We start from the raw sequence: 27,980 nt of genomic DNA, 5'->3' as shown, positions 1-27,980 counted from the left end.
TGCCATAGCTTTCCTTCCAAGAAGCAAGCATCTTTTAATTTCATGGCTGCAGTCACCATCTGCAGTGATCTTTGAGCCTAAGAATATAAAATCTGACACTGCTTCCATTTCTTCTCCCTCCATTTGCCAGGAAGTGGTGGGACCAGTTGCCAAGATCTTAGTTCTTTTGATGTTAAGCTTCAAGTCAGCTTTTACACTTTCCTCTTGCACCCTCCTTAAGAGGCTTATGGACTAGAATGTTATTTATTGGACCCATGGTTCAGGGCAGCTTCTACTGGTAAGTACTACAGACTAGACCTGTGAAAGTAGAGCTAGATGGAGGTTGAGGATAGCTGGGCCCCCAAGCCAGCAGCCCACAAAGAGGCCAGGGCCTCAGGCAGAGCTTTCCTTTCCATCCTTACTTCTAGCCTGATATAACTGACCTTGTCCTTGAGCTGGGCTCTAGGATTGAGCTCCTAACGAGAAGATGGGGAATACTTGAGGAAAGTGAGACAAGAACTAGCCAGCCTTGGAGGCGATGCCAGAATCTATTCTGAACAAATGTAGCCTCTACCTTTAAGAAGTCTCCCCAGATTAGTGCTCCCCATTCCTGAGGAAGGGGGTAGAGCCAAGATGTGCTGAGCAGCCAACAGATTCAGTCTGTTGTGAAATCTTGTCTTTTCTACCTTCACATCTCTCCTATACATCTCTTCTCTACTCACACAACCACCTTCCTACTTCAGATTCTCATAATCTCATCCTGAGCTTGGATTATAATAAAAGCCTTTTCTCTGATCTTCTTGGCTCTACCTACCCAAATTCAAATCCATCCTCCACTTAGCAACAAAAACAACTTTCAAAAAAAATAAAAATTTCACAGATAGAAAGGCATTGTCTGGGGGCACAAGTGGTAAGTCCTTTAGTATCTATGATCAACTCAATGATCAACCATGATTCCAGAGGATGGATAATGAAGGATACTACTTGTTTCCTGTCAGAGAAGTGATCATAATAAACAGAATTAGATCAATATTTTTAGAAATGCCCTTTATGGGAATTTGTTTTGCTTGGCTATGTGTATTTTTGTGAGGTCTTTTTTTTTTTAATGGGTACAGAGGAGATTGGAGGGATTAAAGATAAGGACTAGATAATTTTAAAAAAAGAATTATAAAAAAAAAGAAAAGAAATGGAAAAAAGTGGAAATGTGATCATGTCAACCCCTGCTCAAGGAGCTCTCCTGGCTCCCTATTATTTCTAGGGTGACGTATAACCTCCTACAATTGGCATTTAAAGCTCTTCATTACTAGGCCCATCGACCCCTTTGCAATCTTCTTACACTTTACTCCCCTCCATACACTCTATGATCTGGCTACATTGGGCAGCTTGCCCATCAATCTCCTGTCATTGTGCCTTTCCCTGCCTGTCCCTCATGTCTGCAATGCTCTGTTCCCTCACCTCTCCCTTTTAAATCCCTCAGATTCCCTGAAGATTCAGTTCAAATCCTATTTCCTGCAGGATGCCTTTCCCATCGCCATCTTCCTTCCCCATTGTTAGTGCCCTCCCTCTGTGGCTACTTTCCATTTACTTTCTCTCTATACAGCTTGCCTACACCTAGTTATTGACACATTAGAATGTTAGTTCCTTGAGAGAAGAAATTGTTTTTGCCTCTTTTTGTATCCCCAGCACTTAGCACAGTGCCTGACACGTGGTAAGCACTCTGTAAGCGCTTGTTGTCTGACTGTGTGTGTTGGCAAGGGAGACAAACTGTAAGCTGGGCCCAAGGTTAACTAGTTGAGGAGAAAGAGATAATGCAGAATCACAGTGGTAGAGTTTTACATCACTTCCCATGATGTTAAAGTGATTGTTCCTGCAAAAGTCCATCCCTTTGGCTCTCAATCAATACACCTTATTAAAGAAAAACTATGTGCCAGGCACCGTATTAAGCACTGAGGATACAAAGGTAAAAATATAATCCCTGTGTTTGAGGAGTTTACATTCTAATGGAGGAGACAACATGTAAACAAGGTACTCATGGGACAAACAGGAAATATTGAACAGAAGAAAAGTACAAGAATTCAGAGAGATGGGGGAAGGCTTGTTGTAGAAGGCAATGTTGCATGGCTTCAAGTCATGAAACACTGTGATCACAGTAGAATCAAAATTAGAGCAATGGAGTGACACATGCTGGGTTTAAGTAGATGGTAGCTTGTTACCAGTGACTTGTGCATGGAAAATGATGGAAAGGCATTAGCTAGGGGCACATGTGGCCAGACCAGGAAGTGCTCTGGGTTTCTATTGAGACTCAGGCAGCACATAGCCAACCCAAGTGCTACACTGGTAACTCTGTGACAGAAAAAAGACCTCCAGAATAGAAGCAGATTTTCAAAAGGATACAAATGAAAATCATACATGAAGAGAAATCATGGAGGAGTTGAGCTCTGCCCATAGAAGAAATATCCACTGAAGATAACAGATATATCAATGTAAAAAAAAAAAAAGGATCAAAGTCTAGAAATAAAAAGGATTCCTATTTTAACAAACTACTACCACTAACACAGCAGCAACAAAAACAGTTGAGGAATAAGGAAACAATGGATATGTCATAGCAGTCATATATAATAAAGAGATGGAATTCCTGCCCAAGAACATAATTAGTATTGGGTATAAGTAAATGATTGAGAAATGTTGTTGACAATGTCATACACCAAACTCCTGGCAAGGTATCCTATAGAATCTGGCACAGAGAAAGTCTGTCTTCTTCAGTGAATTCCTCAACCTAGTAAAGTTTCTAGTCCAGGGAATCATGGATCATGGGATCAGAGATTTAGACCTAAGAAGGATCTCAACGATTATGTAATAAAAACTTTTTTTTTTGTACATAAGCAAAGCAGAGTTCAGATTAGGTGAAATGACTTGGCAAATGTGACAGAGGATGTCAATAGGAGCATAAAAATTGAATACCTGTCCCCAGATATCAAACCTTGTTCCCTGGACCACATAGCCAAATACTAAAAAGTCTTGATTCAGTCCCCAAACCCTCAGGATCCTAATGCTGATTGAAAATATTGTAGGAGGAGGAGCATAATTTCACCTCTCATTTTCTAAGAAACATCTGAAGTAAATCAGAAATTCTGGGACTTCTCTATGATACAGGACTAATTTATCCTTCCCTCAAAGAGCCTAGCTTTCAAGAAACTCCATTCACAAACTGAAGAAGACAGCAATATTGGACCAGTCCAGATTCTGCGTAACCCTAAGACATATAAGGATAACTGGGTGGCGAAGTAAATAGGGCACTGAGCCTGGAGTCAGGAAAACCTGAGTTCAAAGACAGCCTCAGATGCCAGCTGTGTGACCCTGGGCAGGTCACTTAACCCTGTATGCCTCAGTTTCTTCATCTGTAAAATGAGCTGGAAAAGGAAATGGCAACCACACCAGTATTTTTGCCATGAAAACCCCAAATGGGGTCACAAAGGGTTGGGCTCAACTAAAATGACTGAACGACAACAAAACATCTGAGAAAGTGGGCTAGGGGTGATTAAAAGCCACAGTTATTTAATGGTGGAGGTTGGGGAGGTAGTGGCTGACAACCCCTTATAGTCCTAGCAAGTAAAATTTCAATTCAATTGAACCAAACTTTGTTAAGTGGCAACTCACTGTTTTTGGCACAGGGCCTCCTGATTCCCAGGTATGTATAATCTCATTTTGTGGTGAAAGGAAGAGAAGTTTATGGAAATGAGAAAGGAAACAAAACCAGAACTGGGTAGATCTGAATGTGCTATGACTTGAGAATAGAGACAAGCTTCAAAATATGAAACTGTAAACCCAACAGGGCATGGAATTATCACCTTCAAAGTAATTTTCATTTCTCTAAAATTAAGTGATTGACGCTAATGAATTATCAGAGCTAATGGGGAAAAAAGGCAGATTAAATCAACATTGTCTGTTATTCAGAAAACACAAGGAAGAGCTGCCAAGAACCATTTTCCATTTTGTGAGGAGCTATGGAGGCGGCAGCAAGACACACATTGCAAAATGATGATTTCCTGCTGTGTCTGGATTGAGCTACATAAATGTGTATATAGTCAGATCAGAGGCTAAACGACTTTTATTTTTCTTGGGCACTTACTGTTTGAAGAATGTTGTTAACTAACTTCTCTGCTGACGATGACAAATAGTTGATATTAAATAAAAGCATCAAATTTATGTGACCATAAATTATATAAAATTGCTATTTTCTATGTTAAAGAGGGGATGGAGCTGCCCGAGCAAGAGGAAACACTGTGCTCTTGCAGTAGCAAAATGGCCAGTGGATCGTCCTCTATCCATGATTTATTAACTGAGTGACCTTATCAAGTGCCTTAGTCTCTCTGAGATTCAATTTCCTCATCAGGAAAATGGGAATAATAATCCTTATGCTATTCTATTTCCTGGGTTTGTTGCCAGGTTCCAATAATATAATGTATATAAAGTACTTTATAATAATAAATCATTATAAGAATGTAAAGTTTTTACTACAAACTCATCCTCTCTGTTGGATATAAGGTATCAGAGGACCAAATCCTGGCACTGACAATAACTACCTACATGACTTTGGTTAAGTCGCATAGGCCTCAGTATCCTCTCCTGTACAATGAATGAGCTGGATTGTGACCTTCCACGATCCTTCTCAGCTCCGCAACAATGGTTCTATGAGCATTCATAGACTAGGGAGCACCGGGCATGCATAGCTAGAAGTACCCTCACAGATCACATGATCATAGGGCTGGAAGGGATGTCAGAAATCAGATAGTTCAACCCCCTCATTTTATAGATGAGGAAACCCAGGCTAAGGAAGTTTCAGTGATTTGTCGAAGGTCTCACGAGTAGTAAGGGAATAGAATGAGGGACTGTGCCCAGACCTGCGAAACCTAAGTACAGGGTTCTTTCTACTACATCATACTTTCTCTTACTGGATTTCCCATTATTAGGAAGAGGCAGGTAGGTTGCACAGTGGTTAGAGCACTGCTGGAATCAGGAAGAGCTGACTTCAAATCTAGCCTCAGACACTTACTAGCTGTATGACCCTGGGCAAGGCACTTAACCTTGTTTGCCTCAGTTTCTTCATTTGTACAATGAGCTAGAGAAGGAAATGACAAACTACTCCAGTATCTTTGCCAAGAAAACTCCCAATGGGATCACAAAGAGATGGACATTACTGAAATGACTGAACAACCAAATTACTAGGAAACAATGCTTATAAAATACAGATAGACCTTGTCTGTCACTTATTTTAATCTTATGCTGCTTATCAGAATATATGCCCATTTACACGTACATACAAATACACAGACCAGCAAATGAGCGCATACATATTCATTCCTTAAATAATGTTTAGTTCTGGCTAACACTCAAACCAAGGTCATTCCATCAAGTCCGGCTCTCTAGCAATAACCAATAAATCAACCGAAACAAATTTTTCTGTGGTAAATTATCCTTCTTCTTCGTGGTTGTGAAGATGCAGGAGAACTGGAATGATATGCTGCCAATGTAAACCGATGCAATAAATAAATGAAATGGCCAGTTGTCAAACGGTGAAAATTACATGGCTGAAAATGCAATTGGGTTTCAGAGACTCTCATCCTTACCCTGGTCGCAGTGCGGGAGAAACAGCACTTTATGGATCAGTCACAAAGACTGTTTATCTTTGACCGTAGCCAAGAACTTAAGACTAATTATTGCTCAGCTGTCATAATAAAATCAGAAGAAATATAAACAATTGATGCTTATATTAAGCAGCTAAATATTATGCTTAATTTAATACTGTGCATGCATACTGCTTGGCTAATGAAATCATCTGGGATTATTGCCTATATTCAAAATAAAATAGCTATTTGGGTTTGAGTAAGTGCGTGACTGCTGAATAACACTATGTTCTCTCTAAAATATCCTCTGCTGGAAAACAGGGAGGTCACAAAATGATCCTTCCCTTACTATGTGTGCTGCTGGAAATCATATGCATTATTCCTATAGGTGAAAATATTTGTCCTATGACAAAACTGTAACGGTAGAATTCTGTAGAAACCACCTGGCATAGTAGAAGGATCACAGGCTCACAGATCACAGCTCTAGAGCCATAAGGGACCATGGTGAACGCCAGATGTAACCTCTTCACTTTACAGATGAAGAAACTGAGGTTCAGAAATAAAATTAAGACTTATTTAAGGACACATTAGTAGGTACTCACAGGATGATCAACACAGGGTAGAATGAGTGAAGAGGCCTCAAAAGTCATCTAATCCAACCCCTCATTTTTCAGATGAAGAAACTGAGGTACAGAGAGAGTGAATGACTTGTCCAGTATCACACAGGTAGTATGTGGCAGAGAAGAAATTTAAACCCAATTCTTCTGTCTCCAAATTCTGTATTTTTAAATTTAATTTCATTCTTTGATCCATAATTCATCTGACAGTCTCACAGCTACAGAAGGATAATGGGGCTGCCATAGAACACTTATCCATCTTAGATAACTCTCTCTCCTGCAAAATATAAATGAATCTCTAGTTTTATGAAGATAACTACATGGTGGTCATGATGGTGGCAATCAGAGACACTGAAGGGTAGGACAGTCATCTTGAGTGGTTATGAATTAATATATAAATCAAAGAACAAGTATACAAACTTTAAAATGATACATCCCTTTGATAGAAGCATGATATGAAAAAGGTAGTTAAGACATTTGTCAAATTCCAAGTTTCTCCTCAAATCTCAACAGCTCCTCTGTCTTACCAATACAACAGCTAAATTTTTATATGCCCCACCTTGGTCACCTTCTAGAAGTAGGGAGAGATTTCTTACATTGCTGAAAAGGGTAGAAGGCTGCTATACAACATTCATCAGCATATTACTATTCATTGTGGAAAGTTAGGTGAACCATTTTTTTACATTTGCTCAAATTACTATAATTCTCACAAATTACCTTTAAGGCTGTTTTGAACTTCTAATGCTATATCCAGAGCATTAAAGGGCAGAACTGGATCACTGGCAATTTGCAAAATCACTTCTCCTGAGAGCTGAAAGAAAAAGAAAAAAAAATTGCTAATGTGTTCAATAATTAAGTGGGATTTGGGGGGAGGTACAGGATGGTCAGTATTTCATATAATTTTATATATCAGGGTAAAGAAAAAAACACATGAAAAAGGATAAAATTTTTAGAAAATGTTTATTCCAACAAGACTATATATCTAATTTTAATATATATACATTATAATTATGTATATATTATAATTATATATGTAGATATAATTTTAATCCTTTATTACTCAGGGGAAAAAAACAAATCACTCAATATGTTTCACTTGTCTCAGGGTAGTACGAGTGAATTTAAAATTTGGTGTTTCTTGAGGATGAGATAAAGTATTGGGAAATATTTTGCTCCATAGCATGGGGGTGAGATATTTGAACTTTTAATCAATTGCTTAACAGATAGCTGAAGGTATCACATAACAGAAGACAGTGAAGGAACTGAAGGAGAGAATTTAGAATGAATGTGAGGTTAACAGAATCAGTACCTTAGCATCATAGATGTGCATTCTATTTTTATTTAAAACACAATTGAACAGAAGACTGCTCTGAAACTTTACAAACCAATACTCTTATTGGTCTCACGAGACTCCTAATTTTTTTTTTTAACCAAAAAGTCATCAACACAATCGACACCACCCATAACCACATTAAGCTCAATACTGAAAAGATGGATACAAGTTGTTAATCATACAGACAATGGATTTTAGAAATAATCTAGTTCAATACCTCATTTTATAAGTAAAGAAACTAAGACCTAGAACCATGGAACAAATTGCTAAGGGTCACATACATTAAGTGACTCCTATGTTAAAGCCTTGGGTTTGTGTACTGGGGGTAATAGGAAGTCTGGATTAGACATGGTCTCTGACCTTATAGATCTTACAGCATATTAGGGAGAAAAAACAAAAAGTCTAATAAATAAGAGAGGAGTCAAATACATGGCCCACAGACTCCTCAAGTATAGCCAATTCCAGATAAAAATCTATGTGATTTTAATGTATTGATGTATTAGTATAAAAATAGATACAAACATATGTTTATACAATGGGCTTTCTAAATCAATATGAAGCCCACAGGGATTCTTCGATACAGTTTAGTGGCCCCCATTTCTATTTGAGTTTGACACCACTGATGTATGTAGATACCAACTGCAACCCCTCTAACATCTTTGGTAGGAGGTCTGCGAGATTTGCTGTGAATAAAAAATTCATCACCCTATAGCCAACCTGCTGATGAAGAGCCATCATTACTCTCATGTCCTTCCTTTTGAAAAAGCTTTTGGCCCAGCCATGCTTCAATAGCTGCACCTTCTTCCTCTGCCCCTTCCTCCGAGAACGGGAAAAAATCAAACTGAATCTGAAATTGATTCTTTTTTTAATTAGAGCACAACGCTTCCTCTTCGTCAGTGTCTATTGGATAACAGACACTGCTGAGCACACAGACTTTGCCCACACTTCTGATTTTGGGGACCACATATCCAAGGACTAAATATGAGGTGAGTAGGCTGAGGGTGATAAGAAGGGAAATGAAACCTAGGAAAGCCTTCTCTACCTAGGAAAGTTTTGCTGGCATTTTTTTTTATCTTAGTAGTGAGATGTAGCAGTTCTGACAACAGGAGGGTGAGCTAGTAACCCTGCTATTTCTATAAAAAAAAAGCACCTGGCAACCAGTCCTGGTGCTTCCAAGGCACCTGGCCTGCTCCCGATCTCTAGGTACAAATTACTTCCCATGCAGAAGGAAGGTTAGTGGAAATCTTGCTGTGTGGGAAAGGGAAAGGAACACTCCCTCAACCCCTTTCACAGCTGGTATAGAGCTTTTGAAATTCTCCCCTTGGTTGAAGGGCAAGTGCATTGGTCTAACCAGAGCATTACAAACTTTAAAGCATTTTCATACACTTTGATTCTCACAGCACTTTGAAGTTGGCAGGGCAGATATACTTGTCACCATTTTATAGATGAACTGAGCCTGGTGAAAGTTCACAGAAACCTATAATTTCAAGACCAGAGATCTAGAAGGGAAGGGACCTTACAGGTGAAATAGAAGCCCAGAGAGTTTCACTGACTTCCCAAAGTCACAGAATCAATGAATCAAATATTTAGAGTTGGTAGACCTCTCAGAGGCTATCAATTCCAAGGGCAGCAAGGCGTCACAGTGGATGGAGTGCTGGGCCTGGAGTCAACAAGACAAGAGTTCAAATCCAGCGTCAGACACTTACTAGCTGTGTGACCCTGGGCAAATCACTTAACCTCTGTTTACCTCAGTTTCCTCATCTATAAAATGGGCTAGACAAGGAAATGGCAAACCATTCCAGTATCTCTGCCAAGAAAACCCTAAATGGGCTCACAGAGAATAAAGTATGACTGAAATGACTCAACAACACATATGTGTATATACACACACACAGCTGTATACATCTGTGTGTGTGTGTGTCTGTGTGTGTGTGTGTGTATATGTGAATTATAAATGGGATTTCTCTAATTCTTCCCACTGGATTTTGCTGGTAATATGCAGACATCTTGACAATACATATGGATTAACTTTGCTGAAATTAACAATTGATTCAATTAATTTTAGTTGGCTATACAGGGTTCTGTAAATAAACTGTCATATCATCTGCAAAAAAAAAGGATATATTTTGTTTCCTCTTTGCCTATGTTTATTCCTTTAATTTCGCTTTCTTTTCTTATTGCTATAACTAGCATCTGCATCAAAAAGTGGTAATACTGGACAACTTTGCTTTATCCTAGCTTTTACTGGAAAGACCTCTAGGTTATTTCTATTACATATAATATTGGCTCATGGTTTTAGATAGATACTATTTATCATATTAAGGAAAGATTCATTTATTCCTATACTTTTTAGTTTTTTTCTGCACTTACTGAGATAATCATGATTTTTGTTATTCTTCTTATTATGGCCTATTATGTTTTCAGTTTTTCTAATGTTGTACCAACCCTGCATTCCTGATATAACTTCAATCTCATCATAATTTTTCATATGTTTCTGCAGCCTTTTTGTTAATATTTTGCACTGGGAATACAAATGAGCGTATAAGATAGTCTCTGCTCTCAAGGAGCTTACAATAGCTGGATGGTCATTCATCACAGATGTTGGAGAGAAGATTTCTGTTCAATTACCACATACACTGGATGAATTCTGCATGAGTCTACACATCCAAATCCAATGCGTTTTGCAATGTATCTCCCTTTGTTTAATCTATTAGTCCATTTAAATAATAAGTACCTAAAACATAGGAACTTATATTATACTATTCCCCTTATACTGTTAACACTGAAAGGATGAGCTTTCATGGGATGCCTAGGATTGGTAAAGGAACTTTACATTTCCCCAGAAGCAATCTAGTCACTCTCCTCTTCCTTTTCAACTCAGGGTCATCTGTCCCATTTGTTCCTGATATATCTTCTGTGAGACAAGTCCTTTAGCGTGTCCTTCCCATGCTTGTTTAATCTGGGCAATAGACAGTCTTGATAAACTTGGCTTTTCCTGTTTGGATGGACCAGCTGAACTCTTTGGAGGAGCATACATTTCTTCCAGAAGGCTCTGCAATACCTTAGGTTTTAGAAATTCAACCCAATGTCAACCACCAACAGGAACATCTGGTAGGGTCTCATTCTACACTGGAAACCGCTCTGTGACTTGGACTTTGCACCAAGTCTCCATGATAGTGGCAAAACCTTTTGATGAGCATGCATCTCCCTGTTTTAGGACTTGCCTGACATTATTATCAGGATGTCACTAAATAGTGTTACGTTCTGGTTTTCCCAGGAATCCTGAATGATCTTGATACACGGATTGGAGATACCTTGTAAAGGTGCCTTCATAGAGGTGGTTTTTTTTCCCTAGTTAAATCAGTACAAACAATAAGCCCAATGGGATCTAATATTATGGTAATCTTTCAGTTAATTGTGAAATACAAAGGATGTGGTCTACTGCTGAAGACCACTTGTGAAAGCCTAGGTGTTTCCTGCTAATATCCTCATTGAGGATGCCCTCACTTCTTGTACAGATATCTATCACAAAGATTTTGTCTAGGTAGCAGAGTAGGCATATAGGATGACAGGTCTTAATATTTCTTCGGTTGCTTTTTTTTTTAGTTTTAGTAAAGTGTGAAATAAAATTATCCATACCTCCAGTATCTTTCCATCTTTCAGATACGTTGTATATTGTCCCCTCAATACCCTCACAATTGTGTCTCCCCTACCATGGATGTACCCATTTTTGTTCATTTCCACCTCCCCTTCTCTACCTCAGGACTGTGGGACCGAATGTGGTGGTACCATTTTCCTTGACGGAGAAATCGGCTGGTTAAAATAACGTTTATGTCTTTTGCATCCTTCTTCTGTTTGTGGTCTTTTCACTTTCTTTCTTGAATGCCCTTGGGGTGACTTTACTTAGTCGGCTATCTTGCCAATCTTTTTTAAACTGGTTTTACTCTCCACTGCTTCTCTGTGCTCTATGAGACTATGCTGGTCATAATCATTCATCATCCTCGTTCATAGGATTTTGCAGAAGTTCATATTCTAACCCTGTATCCCCTTGGCAGCCACACTTCTGTTTGGCCAGTGGGCCAGATGTTTGCTTATTACAGTGTTTTTGGCTCTCTTTATGTCTCTTTTTTGTGGCACGATTAATTTAAATTGATTAACCTTCTGGATAAAAATTTTATACGGACAAAAGAAATGATAGCAACAGCAACAATAATAATTGCATCCCAAAGTTTAACTTGAAGGCGTAGGAAAGAAGAATCAGAGAGAGAAATTACTTCAAACTTTTCTTTAAAGTATAAAAAAGAATAAGAAATAGTGAAAAAAAAAAGGCTTAATAGGAATCCGCCATTTTCTTGTGCTTATTGATGCATACATCATGATGATTTTGCTGGCAATGCCTTCAGCTCTGTTATGTGGAGGATGAAAATGATATGTAGATGATTCTTCTAGATTTCAAGGGACCCCAAGGGTGCGCTACAGGTTTCACTTTCCAAATTCCTTTTCCTTTGGTTTGACATTCTCTTACTTGGGAAATGCCCCCATATTTAATGAAATGCCTGGCATACAGTAGATGCTGGATACTCCAGTTAGGTAGTGTAGTGGAGAGAGTGCTGGGCCTGGAGTTAGGAAAGCCTGAGATGAAATCTGGCCTCAGACACTTATTAGCTCTGTAATCCTGGAAAAGTCACTTAAGTGCTGTCTGCCTCAGTTTCCTAAACTATGCAATGGGGTTGATAAAAGCACCTATTTCCTAGGGTCATTGTGAGGATCAAATGAGATAATATTTGTAAAAAGCACATAGCCCAGTGCCTGGTACATAGTATGTGTCTAATAAATACATTTTGAAAGAGATACAATATGGTATAGTGAATGAGTCCCACGACTTGGAGTTTGGAAGTCTTGGAATAAAATCATAGCACAGATACTTACCAGCTATGTGACCCTGAGCAATTGGGCCCTATTTTCCTCTTCTGATAAATAAGGGGTTTAGAATAGATAACTTTGGGGCAGCTAGGTGGCAAAGCAGATGGAGCTCTGGCCTTGGAGTCAGGAGGACCTGAGACACTCAACACTTACTAGATGTGTGACCCTGGGCGAATCACTTTACCCTGATTGCCCACCCCCCAAAAAAAAAAAGAATAAATAACTTCCATACTTCTACAGTCAGGTGACTAATTGGAAAGAACTCTTCTCAGACTTCCTTGAAATTTTGAAATGATGCTTTAAGAAAGTGGTATGATCTGGAAAATATACATTTTTCTATTTCCTGTCTTTGAATGACTAAAAATGGGTGAAACGAACTGTCTGGTCTCAAAGGTCCTGCTCAGCTCTAAAAATCTATGATTTTATGATTCTAAATTGCAATTTCACCATCATCAGTAGGAATAAAACATTTTAAAACCTTTTAAGTTATATATTATAATAGCAGCCATTTTGCAAAGAAATTTACATACATTATCTCCCAGAAGCCTTGATACTATATGTTCTGACCCCTTTTTAAAACAGAAATGGAGGCCCACAGAGATGATGGAACTTGTTAACATTTATCTAATTAGTGTCAGAGGCAAGATTTGAACCATGGTGTTTCTGGCTCCAAATTCAGCACTCGATCCATTGGGCCATGCTGCACAGATATAAAATCTAACAGATGCTCATAGATTAATAAGAGATTCTTGATAGAGATGGGTATTACTTCACAAAAGAAATATAGTATTAGTACCATGGCATTAATGGGTCATATTTCCAGTTTTTTTTAATTGTCTATAGCATAATTTCTTTCAGCCTCAGGCTAATTTCCTCTTATGCTACTGGTAAAAGATACATGGTGGTAAGTACAAGATGTCCTAGTTATTGTTGAACAACTGGTACGGGAAAAATGCTACTCAGAGAATCTACTTAAAATAAGAATGAACATTTCAGAGTAAATTAAAAAAAGTTTGAGACCATCATAAAAATGAAAATAAATAAAAAAGTTATATTTTGTAACAGCATGATAATTCTTAGAATGAATAAAAATTAATCAAGTGATGATTTTGGGGGGCATAATTTTTCTGACAATATAATTTGGCATTATGTGATATGCTTCAGGGTCTTATATACAGTAGGTGCTTAATAAAGGCTTATTGAATGATTGTCTTTGTCAGTATTATCATAAAGAAAGTCACTGCCTCAAAAATATTCTAGGGCTTCATCGATTTTCCCAAGAGTCTATCTCAACCCTTTAACAGTCAAATCATTCTCATTTTAAGGGAATTTGCTTTGAGTGCTATTTTTCTTGGACCAATTACTCTCCAGTAATGATAGTCACAGGTCATCACCATGGCAAGTTTGAATAACATTGAAATTGCAAAATAGCTAACTCTGCCAATCAACCATCACCTGTTATGGAACTCATCCTTTAGAAGAATGAATACAAGACATGATGAAAGAATATTAAAAAGATTAAGAAATAAAGAAAAAGATAAAAAAGAAAAAGAAAGAAAAGAAAAAGATGAAAGAATATGAACCATCGTCTTCCCCCTCTGGCCCACAAGATTGTTGTGAGGATCAGATGAGATAGCAGCACATGTAAGGGCTCTATCCAGGTTAGCTCCTGTTACAGGCACAGAAGAGTCATGGTTTAGGCAGGTGACCCTTGAAATCCCTTTGATCTGTAAGACTGTAAGATCGAATCAGTAAATATCTGTTCAGGGCTTAAGTTCCTAGCACTATTCTAACAGCGTACATACATCCATACATGCAAATATTGTCTATCTCTGCTTTTCTACAATGCCACGCACCCTTTCTCAAGTAGGTTAATCTCCTTAAATCTCTTCACATGTACGTCACACTCATTCCTGTATCTGAGCCTTTATCATGCTGTCTCCCCTAGTTAAAATGACCTATTCCTTCTTATCTATTGACCTGAACCTTAGTCATTTTTCAAGGCTAACTTCCTCAATGAAGTCATCTCTGATACTCTAGAGCCAAAAATCCTTCATTCTCTGAAGCACTACTGTGATATAGACCATGTGATTTATCGTCTTCTGATCTAATACTTTGTATTTACATTCAAACTCATCTTCCTGAGTTCAAATGTGGCCTCACACACTTACTAGCTGGTTGGCCCTGAACAAGTCACTTAACCTTGTTTGCCTCAGCTTCCTCACTTGTCAAATGAGGTGGAGAAGTAAATGTCAAACCACTCCAGTATCTTTGCCAACAAAACCCCAAATGGGGTCACGAAGAATCAGAAACTAATGAACACCAGAACATTGCTTTCTGAGCAAAAGTTCAGAAGAACCTAAAATAATTTCTTCAACAACAATTGAATCTGTAATTCCATTAGCTAGGAAACTCCTTCTGCCAAGGTAGATCAGCAATTCATTTGTAAGATAGAGTCTTAGAGAATTGACTCACAGCATGAGTATGTCTGAGCTTTTACTTCAGCTCGCATCTTTTTGACTCAGAGGCCATCTCTCTCTATTCCTTATGCCACACTGCTTCTCCTGTGATCACAGTATCCTAGGAACACAGAATCTGCTCTTGATGTAGTGCATAGAGCCTTGGAGTCCAGAAGACCTGAGTTCTAATCTTGCCTCAGTCACCTATTATGTCCGCTGGCTTTCCTTACTTCCTTCAAGTACCATTTAAAATCCTATCTTCTACAAGAAGCCTTTCTCAACCCCTCTTATTTCTATTGCCTTTCCTCTCTTATTTAATTACTATTGATCCTGAATATAGGCTATTCCTACATAATTGTTTGCTTCTTGTCTGCCCCATTAGATTGTCAGGTCCTTGAGGACAGGGATTGTCTTTTGCCTCTTTTTGTACCCCCAATGCTTACCACAGTGGCTGGCATACAGTAGGCACTTAATAAATGTTTATTGACTGACCTTTTCTGCTGTTTCCTGGCTCTTCAAAAAATATTGGTTTTGTTTGTTTTTGGGTACAGTTTCAAAGGAAATACTAGGAAAATTTGATCCATGTAGTTTACCAAAAGAATCTCTGTTTCTTTCCCAAAAATACCTTGGGGAAGAGAAATTGCTCTGGGGGTTGGACTTTAGCCTTGGCTACTCTGATGAAGGTAACAGACAGGAAGAAATGAGTTTGAACCTTTGCTGTTGAAAAGGCCAAAGGAAGTGAAGCTTCATCAGACTGCTGGTTGTTTACCCGTGTGACTCAATTTGTTATGTTTTAGATGAGAGTATGTGAGAAAGGACATGGGTAGGAAGGAACAGAAGGGTTTAGAATCCCATCAGCTTTTACATCCGGAGGTCAATATACAAATATTATTTTACTTAAGGGAAAAAAAACTTGTTTGCAATTACTGTTGACACTAATAATCAGCATTTGGACAGTTTGTCCAGAAATTTTCCCTAAAGTGCTTATAAATCTCAAAACTCTATAAATGTGAGCTATTATTGTTTCTCTTCTTTCTCCTGCCCCCAGTAGACTACAGCCACCAATGGCTGTCCAGGCAAAACTGATTCACCTCCAGAAAGTGATGAAGCCATTAAGGGCCAATTACATACCTATCAGGGAAATCCAGAGATGACCTGCTCTGGACAAGTATTCTCATCAGGTACTTAACATGGGCTCTGTAACTCTGGTCACTTTATATAAACTAATTTTCAAGTGCTTGTTAACACTCTTTGGATTCCATTTACTTCAGCTTATTTTAGGTGAATATAAGCTGGAAGTTATGAAATCAAATCCCAGACTATAAGATGCCTTTAGTAATTAAAGTATTTTCTACCTCTGCTAACAATTAGCAGAATTAACTAAATAGGGGTCCATTGTAACCGGGAGATAGAGAAAAGGTAAGAAGCAGATTACCTTGTCCAATGGGTCTATAAAACTATTCCCGTTTGCACAGCATTATGTATTGTTAACTGCTATTACCTAAACATTAGACCTTTTGAACCAGACCTAGACAATCACTTAAATTTCCAGAAAAGTAGTAGTTGTTTGGTCCATTTGTTTTTGTATTGCTTGTCAGTTGAAGGTGGGATAAGAGGCTAATTTAACTCTACTTTTATTAGGCTTGTCCCCAAACCAGATAAAATTTTGATGGAAATAATCCAGACATCATACTGATTATTTCAATACAGTACTTAAAAACCCATTTAAAAAAATCATCGATGGCTCCCTATTGCCAATTGAGTAAAGTCTGAACACCTCTGTCAGGAATTCTAGTACCTCTACCCAACACGTCTATGCTTCCTCCAAGTTACTCACCTTCATACTCTTTATACTTTAGTAAAATTAAACTGTTCTCTGTCTCCCTAACATACTTTATGTTTTTGTCATCCAAGGACCATCTTGCTAAATTCAGGATCTTATCACCAGATGGTCAAGCATAGGATAATGTTGTTTTTCAGCCACAATGACAAAATGACTAATCTTTAGGGCAGTGAAATACTATGTTTTCTGATATTTCAAGGCCTGATGGAAATCAGAACCATAACTAGGTATTTTTGCCTGGGGCAAATACAAAACCATAAACTGTATCTGGGGTAAAGGGAATGAAACTTGCTCTTGACTAAGGCTGGAGGTGGAACAACACCATATTACAGGGGTATTAGAATGAGGCTGATAGAAAGAAGGCCTGCATGTGGTGATGGGGTTGGGCGGTGAGGATCAGTCCATCCTTCCATGGGTCAGCTTCCTATTATGATTATTTATTCTTACTAACTCTGTCATTCTCACACTGTTAAAGGGTTGCAAATTCTACCAGCACCTTCTCAATTCTTTGTTCTTCAAATTCTACTCCCTGGGCCAAAAGCTCTGGTTGTGCTGCATTATCTGTATCTCTGATGGTCTTATATATATTTAGTACAAAAATTATATGGCCTTGATTTCCACATTTCTACTCTGTGATTTTGGGGAGTGGGAAGGGGTTGGAAGGGGATTATCTTAGCAGGCAGTAGCAGTTTGGGCTTCTCTGTTGAGGAGTAAGTGCTATAAAGCTAAATGTAGACGCACTTTTCTCCTCCATGAAGGCACTGAGCCAATGTAGCACCTGGATCACATAATCGCTGGGACCACATTTTGGGAGGCATCACCTTTTCCTTCTTTGCTTACTCTATCACAGGGAAGTTGCATCCTCCAATATGAGCCTACCCAATGATGGGGTGTGTGTGTGTGTATTATGACTCCCTCCACCCACCCCACCCCAACTCCCTGCATACACATAAGGGGAACCTGGGACTTCTAAGAGAATGTGCATTTTAAGAAAGTGTCCAAAGCACATTCTCTAAAAATGTTAGAAAGAATTTTTCTCCTTCAGTAAAGGACCAGACTCTGGGTTCCACTGTAGCTGTGGCAATATGACTGGAGGTTGTTTATATTTAAAGGGGTAATCACCATGTTTGTTAAATCATGCATTGGGCCAGTTAATCCAAAAGAATCAGTCACAGAAAGGAAAGATTAGACCATTGATCGGAGCTGAGTGAGTAATAACGCTGAAGAGACATATGTCAAGACTACACAATGAAGCAAAACAGAGAGGTCTCTGAGTTCTGCTTTGGGGACGTTCCATTCTCAGGGCACAGATCCAGAAGAAAGATGTTGATTCTCAATCTGCTTCCTGCCCTCACTATAGGAAATATGGCTTTAACTTTAAATTCTTAAATGAAAGCATACTTTAACAAAAGATAAAGATGGCATTTCCTCTCAACACTGAATCATTAACTGAAGCAAAAAAAAATCATGGTGATAATATAGCTGATTCCTCAACTACACTATGAGCCAATTATCAGAAGATCAATGTAGTAGTTTTGCTATGAATGGGAACCATGATAATTTCTATCTTTGAGATGGAACTAAAAAATCAAAATAGTAAAACCTTGATCTGGTAAAGTTATGGTGAGATGTTTGATTTTGGGGCCTAAGGCCTAGATCTATGAGTTTACTGTTTAAAGGAGGAAACTTTTCCTATCACTACAAGTTGGCACCTTCTCTGCAACTTGTATCATCTGAGAGAGCTGCCAGGCACTCTGAGAGGTTGGGTGATATGATTAGTCAGGTTCACACTAACTGCAGAGAGAAATTTTTTTTTCTATTACATTAATAGCCAATTATTAAATTACGATTAAAGCTCTTTCTATTTTTTTATTCAGGGACCAGACCCTGTAGGTCATTCAGCCAGTCTCTGAAGGACAAGGCTAATAGATGAAATTGCCCAAATCATAATGGAACATGCTCCTTAACCTTGGGCAGGAGTTACTTCTGTTTAATATGTAAACAGAATCTAATCTAGGTGCCTTTTAGCTCTAAAGCATTAAGCCCATGTTCTTGAATCCCTCCACTGGAGTTTAGAATAACCCAGCTCCTGAAGGAGAAAAACAACCAGAGTGGTCTGGATAGAGATAGATCCCTTTGTCCAGATTACTAGAGGCAGCTGAGTCTCAACTGCAGACTTTCAGTTTTCCTCCTCATTTGAAAGTCTACCCCCTCATTAATTATTCACCAATCAGGGTTGATTTTCACCTGTTGGGGCACCTCCTTTTCTAAAAGTATATCAAGGCATTCAGTATCTCCATTAGGTGTCTTTGATTACCAAAAGAAACCACTGACCATCAATTTATTGATTATCAGCTAGCCTAATTAATAAATTGACTACAAATGACCCAGACACTGTCTCTCAGCCTTTTCGTTCATCTCACTGCACATGTACATGTCAGAGGGTCTACTTGAACTCAGGTCTTTCTGGCTCCAAGGCCAACTCTTGATCTCCTTTCCCCCGCTGTCTCTCTTACAGCACATTCCCAAATATTTTACAGAGAAATAATTATAAAAGATAAAGATAATAACATACTGCTACAATATACTACAAATTCAATAAGCAAGTGTTAGGACGAGGGGCAAAAGATCGAAAGAACTAGACTGTTCCTTTGAACCACGGTTTCCACCACGAGCTGATTTGAATAATATTTTAAAATATATTTGACACTTATATATGCAATTAGATTTTTAATGCATTTTCATCTTCTGGCTATAAACGTAATAACAGTTGTTGTAGAGTATCCCATTTAGAGCTAGTCAGGAAACCTTAAAAATAATAGGATGGGAGAGAAGAAGCTGGCTGCTGTGCCTTTGATGTGTGAATATATGCATGACAAGTTCCCAGGACCAATTTTTTCTAAACCAAATTCCAATGCTCAGTTGAAGTCACCCAATATGTATATGTAAATAAGTAATTACACAGACCAAGAATAAAGTCAAGCTCTAGCACTCTCAAGTTGCCTGTCTTCTTCATTATATGTTGGGGGATGCTAAAGGCTCACCATTCCTGGATTCTGATAGATCAGTGATGTATCTTAATCTCCTTAACAAAGAAAAGAGCATGTCTAGCATCCAATTAAAATTGAGTTTCAAGTAAACATGGTGATATGATCCTATAAGTAAATCAAAATCATTTGGCTCATAGATCATTGTCACCAACACAAGCAACAAGCATTTTTGATAGCTGATGTTGGCTCAAAGGCAATATGATAAGGTGTCTCAGACACACATGCACACACACACTATATGAGACAGAGCCCCTTGGTATTTTTTTTTAAACCAAGGCACATTCCTGAGAGAAACACAAAAATTAATCCCCAAGATTCACTGAGACTATGGTGGCTTGAATATCTCAGAAATCCTTGCATTTGCTCTGTCTCTTACCTGCTGTGGAGAGGCTGATTGATTTTGTTCTATTCATTCTTTGTCGTTCAATTGATTTTTCAGTGGTATCTGACTCTTTGTGACCACATTTGGGGGTTTCCTGGCAAAAATACTGGAGCAGTTTGCTATTTCCCTCTCCATTTAGCCATTTTACAAAGGGTAAAACTAAGCTGAGAATGATTAAACATGAACCAGCAATTGTTTGTATGCATATATGTATGTATGTATATATGTGGTAGCATAGGTTGTAGCAGGTTACCTGTGTCCCAATCCTCCTACCAGCAAGCCCAATTTTTATCTCACTGGTGCCCATGTCAGATGTCTAACTGCTACCATTTTCCTAGGTTTCTAGGCTGCTCTATACCCCAATTAGGTTGAGGGGAAAGACCACAAAGGTTAGCAGGGTGTTCCCATCCCCACCCTATCCCCAGCTCCTACACAAATACACCAGCCTCAGGTAATTTCAAGCATAGTGAAGAGACAGAAAGGTGGGTGAGGGGTGGAAAAATCCAAGACAATACATTAATAAATGAAAGGATTTAGATTTTATAATATATGCAGGGGACAGTAATGTATAATAAGTCTGGAAAAATAGGAAGCAGTCAGATTGGGAAGGTTTACAAACGTCAAAGGAGCTTGTCTTTTATGTTAGTTTCAAGTGTCCCAAGGTTCCATATGTTAAAATCTTAGCAACTGTGAAGAGGAGCAATTGGAAAATATCCCTCATCAATAAGCAACCTTTGTGTGCAGGGCATGTGCATGTGATGCCCTCCAGGACACTGGAGAGCTCTTTAGATGAGCATAAGTCTCTTAGTTTTATTCCTTACTTGATGTTAATATTCAGTGTATTGCTGAACAAAGTTATCTCTATAGTCACATCTGTCAGAGAATATTGAATTATTTTAACATATGCGTGGGAGACAACTTGTTTGAGAAGAGCCTCTAAAACTGCACTTTGTTCTCCTGAGCCTAATGCTTTTCTCCCATAATCAACAGATGACAGACACAGTGGGATCGTATATTCTCTGCAACTCTTAAATTATACAATGATGACAATATTATTAATAACATTAACAAGAGTAAGAATAACCTCAAGTGGCATTCTGGGCCCTCTTGCTCCTCTCTTTGCTCTTGGAAATGCTCTCAGATGGTTCAAGTTTCATTTGTCCTCGGGAGATCAGAAATCAATTAAGTTGGTGAGAAGCATCTCAAAAAATCAGATGTTTTCTAGAAGATACTTTTCCTCTCCCCTCCGCCTCCCCAAGGTACCACATGCTGTGAGTTTAGTTTGCATAATGGCCAATTCTCACAGCTCTTTCAAATTAGGTTGCACTTTAGATATGTTAAAGCTTGATTTTTCTTAACAAGTCTAGGAGAGGTAGAAGGCACAGGCGCTTTACACGGGAGGGACAGAGGTTCACACAGGTAAATTGACTAGCCCAAAGTCATAGACTCTATAAGGAAATCTGAACCTGAAAGCATGTCTTCTGAATCAGTTCACTGACCTTTCTACTCCACTTCTTTCCCTCCCTTTCCCTTTTCCCTTCCTTCTCCTTCTCTCAATAATAAAGACAAAGGAGGTGGCTGAATTTGGAGTTGGAGACCCTGGGTTCAAATGACAACTCTACCTCTTGTTAGCTGTATGTGGTCTTGAGCAAGTCTCTGCCCCTCACTGTCCTTGTTTGTAAAATGAAGTAAATGAATCAGAACTCCAAGGCACCTTCAGTCTCTACATCCATCAGCCTTTGTGGCTATGTAAATTCAACGATACTGTTGATAACAATGTTGCAAAGTAGTTTGGATATAATTTGATATTTCATAATTTAGATAAAAGTATACTTATTTTTGGGACAGCTAGGTGGCTCAGTAAATAGAGCACAGGGCCTGGAATCAGAAAGTCTTCTCTTCCTGAGTGCAAATGTGACCTCCGAGAGTTAGTAGCTGTGGGGCCCTGGGCAAAGTCACTTAACTGTTTGCCTTAGTTTCCTCATCTGTAAAATGATCTGGGAAAGGAAACTGCAAAACACTCCAGTAACTATGCCAAGAAAACCCCAAATGGAGTCATGAAGAGCAAGACACAAGACTGAACAACAACAGTAAGAACATACTTATTTTTATTGGGTCAGACCATTGAGGAATTAGAAAACAGCATTATTTTTTTTCCAGAAGCTATTCAGTGTAGCAGCTGTCAAAGGAGTTTGGGAACTATTTTATCTAAACTTTAGTGATTCCATATGTGCTCACAGACCTATTTTAATCTGCTTCTCCACCAGCCCACAGACTGGCCGCCATGGAAAAGTGCTAGATAGATTGATATATTTTTTCAGCAGTCAATTCCACACACATGCTATCTGACAGCTTGCATTTTCAGGGCAACAGAGGGCCTTCTGAAAGGAGTCTGGTAATTTAAGGCCATAATAGATAAACCAGAGCATAATAATTTACAACAGATAGCTGTTTCAGAACAGAACAAAATGTATTAATCATATCATGGAGGGTCATAAATATTCTATTCCTTTCTCCCAAACAAAAACAATTCATGCATTTCCAATTTATTGAGTTCAAAAATGTTGATAGAAGAAGCATTATGTGGGCAAGTAGGATCTTGCCCAGTCAGCTTCTGCTAAATAGTTTTCTACCATCACTCCTGACCATGTGACCTTGCCTTTGCACCACTGTTGGCTGTATGTTTCATCTGGGAGTATGCACGTCTCTTTCGTCATAATCACCTTGCAAGTGCATCTGTCAGATTAGCCACACTTGACAGATGATGGAGACATAGTTTAATAGCGTCTACCTACAGTCTGCAATTGAGGTAGGCTACAAATTCCCCTTGAGTTCCCTTTGTGACAATTCGATGAGGTTCATTTTTTAAAAAATTAAGTTTTCATTTCAGGGGGAAAACCCATATTTACATTTTCTACTTCATTTTTTTTAAAGGAAGAGGAGATACAAACGGGAAGTGCTTATATTTTCAGTAACTCCAGATGGAGTCAGACAAATTGTCAAGAGGAAAAATGGTGCAAAATGCTTTGCAAACCTTAAAGTGATATGTCAATGACTGCTATAAAACTAATGTCAGTGGTTTGGGTTTTTGTTTTGTTTTATTTTAATTAGTAAAATCATAAAATCAGAGAGCTAGAGCTAGAAGGGACCTCAAAGACAATTATATCAGACCTCCCATGACATTCTCTGAACATCCCCTATAATTTCCTATATCTTGCCTTTTTTCATTATCTCCTCCATTGATTACCACTTCTGCTTCTCAGTGTTCCCAAGCCAATCTGCTGTAGAATTTTGTCAGGGATCGGGAGAGATGTCACTGGTTTGTATTTTTCCGTGATATTCCTCCCCCTCCTCCTTCTTCAAAATGAGACATTTGCCTCTCTCTAATCTACTCATAGTGCTCTCCTACTTTCTGTTTTCCTAAACATTGGCACCAATAGTGCCACGACTAAATTTGAAAGTGTATGTAGATCATCTAATAAGAGCTGAGAATTTTAAGGGACAGCTGATTTAATAAGAATAAACAGATAACATTTTTTTTCTTTTAGTAGAAAGAGCTTTGGCACTGGAATAAGAGGATCCAAGTAAAAATCCCACATTTGACTCTTACTACACATATGACCTTGGTTTGGACACTTAGCCTCTCCGGGCCTCAGTTTCTTTCTTTGCAAAATGAGGAAGTTGGACTACAAAGCCTCTGACTTCCCTTCTAGTCCTAGATCTATGGTTCTATGGGTTTGGGGGCAGCTAAGTGGTTCACTGGATAGAGCGCCAAGACTGGCATAAAGACCCGAGTTCAAATCTAGCCTCAGACGCTTACTGGCTGTGGGACCCTAGGCAGGTCACTTAATCCTGTTTGCCTGGGGTTCTTCATCTGAAAAATGATCTGGAGAAGGAAATTACAAAGTACTCCAGTATATTTGCCAAGAAAACCCCAAACGGGATTACAAAGAGTCAGATATGACCAAAACAACAAAAATGATTGTTTAAGCTATGTGCCAAGCACTGAGCTAACCAATGTGTATGTACGTATGTATAGGTATAGGTATACACACACACATAAATATGAGTCAGTACCTGCCCTCAGGAGCTTAGAGTCTAATGGAAGAGCCAATACATTTAGTAGTCAAAGAATAATGTTCTAGTTTATCAAGTTATGAAGATAACGAGTGGACAACAGGCTTGTGTTAAATGACATCCAGAATAAGAAATGTGATTTGGGCTTTATAAAGAGAAGAATAGTTTACAAGAATAAGGTAGTGATAATTCTACCATACTATGCTCTGGTCAGACCATATCTGAAGCTTTACGGTGGTAATCGTAATGGGGACTGAAGATATCTGCCCTAGAAAAGTGAAAGCTCAAGGGACATGATATCTATCTTCATATATTTGAAGAATTATCCTATGAAATAGATACTACACAAGTTCTGCTTGTTCATAGAGGGCAAACCTAGAAGAATTAAGTAGAATCTGTCGAGGTGCAAAATTATGCTTGATCTTTACAAAAATTAGAGCTTTCCAAAAGTGGAATGACCTCCCTCAAGAAGTGGTAGATTCTCCCTTCTTCAAGGTCTTCCAACAATGTCCAAATGGCCACTTACTGGGTATGTTCTAAAAGGAATCCTTTTTTCAGGGATGACTTCTAAGACTCAATGAGTCATCTTGGCTTTGATATTTAAATTCATTTATAGGATCTGTGTGATCTATAATGATCTCATCCCAAGCCCCTATACTTGATGACTCCCACTTTATTAAAAAAAAAATAGGGTATGATACTTTGTATTTTCTCAATAAGTTTCTTACATACAATAAAAGTTAGCCTAAAACAAAAAAAATTGAGAAGCTTTCTCTTTGTATTACTTTGCCTTGAAATCTGATAAAAAATTTATTGGAAAAAAGGTCAGTTTCTGGTCTCCTTTGATTTCTAAGATCACAAACTATGTACATTCCTGACCAAGTAGGAGAAAAATATTCCCCAATCTAAGAAACCTAATCCACTAGAAGATATTGTGGCAGCAGGCAAAAGCCACGCTGGGTTGGGTTGACAGTAGCAGCGTGGCACATTGAACTGACCAGTGGCTCTGGAGTCAAGAGGACCTGAGTTGAAATACGATTTCCAATATTTAATATCTATGTCATGTTAGGCAAGTAAGCTAATCTCTCTGTTCCTTGGTTTCTTCATTTATAAAATTAGCAGATTGGGTTAAACATTATGTAAGATCCCTTGCAGATCCAGAATTATGATCATCTGGTGGAGAAAAGAGCCCTGTTACTTCACATTCCAAAAGCTAGTCAACATATTTTAGGGTAAAATTTTATCCTACTTCTGTTTATCCTACTTCTCCCTGGCTATGCGCCCCCACGTAATAACTATTTCAATGCTAAATACTCTAGAACATTCATTTGCTCTTTGTAATTATGGATAAGGGCTGAGGGCACATTGTCCACCTCACCCCATCCATCTGCTGTGGTCTCACCAAGTTACAGAGGTCAGACTCATTGTCTTGCCCTCCACAGTCTAGAAACTAGAAGGGAATGGTCTGTACTAGTCCTTTCAAATGAAATTTAACTCTCCCCTTTACTTTTCCCTTGCCCTTTCCTCTCAGTCCTGAATTATGCTGACAAAGGTTAATTTAGAGATTTCATTGAATTGTACATCTACATAGAAGCAAGGGAGCAATTTAAATTGGTACCCTATGCCCCAATGTTTACCCAGATTCAAAAGATTTTTAGAGCTAGAAGAGACTTTAAAAATCAGCTAGTCCAACTGCTTTATTTTGCATGAGGAAACAGAAGCCCAGGAATGTTAACTGATTTACCCACGGTCACGTTTGCTTGGTGGCCCAGTAGATATTAAAAACCAGATTTTTTAATAACTATTAAAAAATTTCCTACAATGATGGAGCACCCCATAATTTATCAAGCACTTTCGTGCAATTCATCTTGGCCTACATAAAAACCTGTGAGATAGAAGTAGGCAAGGCATTAACATCCTCATTGTATAATTGAGGAAATTTAGACACAGAGACATTGTCACTTGCCACAGAGCTATCAAACAGTGAAGACAGGTCTTCTGACTTACACTTTAGTGTTCCTACCAATATACCAGGCTGTCTCTCATATTTATAAATTCAGTGGCTTGATAACTATGCTTTAAATATTGCTTTTCCTCTTTTTTTAAGCACACATTCTGATGTAGGCAGGATGCATTTTTATATTGCTTCTAGCAAATGCAGTATTTTATCTCAAAATTCAATCCACAGTTCAAATTCAACATTCTCTATATGTTATCTTTAAGACAAATAGATCATATCCTATTACCCTTCATGAACACATATAAACATAATACAGATGATGCTTTAAGAAAGTAAACATTCTGTGAATGTACTAAGACCATGTTATTTCTCCATAATGGAGGATACTTGGGTGTGCTGAAGGCTATATCTTAGCTGCCTGAAGATAAATGTATGTTGAAATTGTACTTGAAATTGATTTGAAAATAAATGCCAGCCTCAATCTTTTTTTAAGAACATGAAGCAAATGGAAAGCTAAGTATTTTTTATGGCAAATAAGGACATAACATTCTGTCCCTTAATATTTTATATTTTTCCATTTCTCTGTTTTATTTCAGAGCAGAAAACAGAAAAGCCAAATAATCTGATGAAATGATACCATGGTACTACAGCTTCAAAACATAATCAATTGCATGAAAAGGGAAATGTTATAGCCAACTCCTTAAAGTACATATTAAATATTTCACATTCTGGAACATTTGGATTCATTCAGCTTTGGATAACATCAATCAGTTCAGTGATTTGCACACAATATGCATTTACTATTTGCTGAATTGAATTCCTTATGCATTTAAACTACACTTTTTTTAGTTTCTAAGGATCACTTTCCAGTATTTATAAAGTATCCTGGTATGTCTCCCTTCTGTTTCACCCTCCCCAATACCAACTTGCATACATACATACATACATATGTACATACACACATAAACACACACATTCGAATTTGGGAACCATCACAAATCAGTACTGCCTTTACTCTTAAAAGGATCTGTCAGTCTAACGCTCAATAGCTACATTCAGCATCTCAATGACTTTCCAAAACACAATATCCCTACCTGGCCATCACTCCCCTATATGTTTTCATTTCTCCATTAAGAAAGCAAGCTCCCTGGGGCAGGGACTCTGATATTTTTGCATTTATGTACCTAACACTTAGGATAGAGCTCAATGCATTGTAAAACTTTGTAAATACTTTTTCATCCATTTATTCTTTCAGGAATATCTTTCTCCTGAGAAAAGTGCTACTGTGAGCTCCTTCAAATCAAGGATTATTTACGACACAAATATCATGCTGATATCCAAACCAGGCAGAGCAAAAATAGAGAAAGAAAACTACAAACCAATTTTCCTAATGACTACTGATGCAGAAATTTTGAGTAAAATATTATCAAGAGGATTATAGTAACATATCAAAAAGACATATGACCAAGTAGGATTTATACCAGGGATGCAGGCCTGATTCAACATTAGGAAAACTATCAGCATAACCGACCATCTCAATAATAAAAATAACAAAAGTCATATGATTATCACAATAGATGCAGAAAAATTGTTATTCAGTTGTTTCAGTAGCATTCAACTCATTGTAATCCCTAACTGAGGTTTTTCTGGCAAAGATGCTAGAGTGGTTTGCCATTTCCTTCTTTAGCTCATTTTATAGATAAGGAAATTGAGGCAAACAAGGTTAAGTGACT

General features: G+C 38.2%; 1 protein-coding gene across 4 annotated transcripts in view; it reads right to left on the bottom strand.

Annotated features, from left to right (window-relative positions):
- NAALADL2 (N-acetylated alpha-linked acidic dipeptidase like 2) overlaps nucleotides 1-27,980 on the bottom strand; it is a 1,446,698-nt gene that overhangs the window by 69,363 nt on the left and 1,349,355 nt on the right. For all 4 annotated transcript variants that reach the window (XM_020980535.2, XM_078147179.1, XM_020980532.2 and 1 more), the window contains one exon: nucleotides 6,938-7,031. In XM_020980535.2, the coding sequence (XP_020836194.1) occupies nucleotides 6,938-7,031 (94 nt within the window). The remainder of the gene's footprint in view (nucleotides 1-6,937; nucleotides 7,032-27,980) is intronic.

Source organism: Phascolarctos cinereus, unplaced genomic scaffold, assembly GCF_003287225.1.
Source record: "Phascolarctos cinereus isolate Bilbo 61053 unplaced genomic scaffold, phaCin_HiC Scaffold_7;HRSCAF=346, whole genome shotgun sequence".
Classification (NCBI taxonomy): domain Eukaryota; kingdom Metazoa; phylum Chordata; class Mammalia; order Diprotodontia; family Phascolarctidae; genus Phascolarctos; species Phascolarctos cinereus.
The sequence above is the reverse complement of the archived record's forward strand: the minus strand, read 5'-3'. Positions and strand labels throughout refer to the sequence as shown.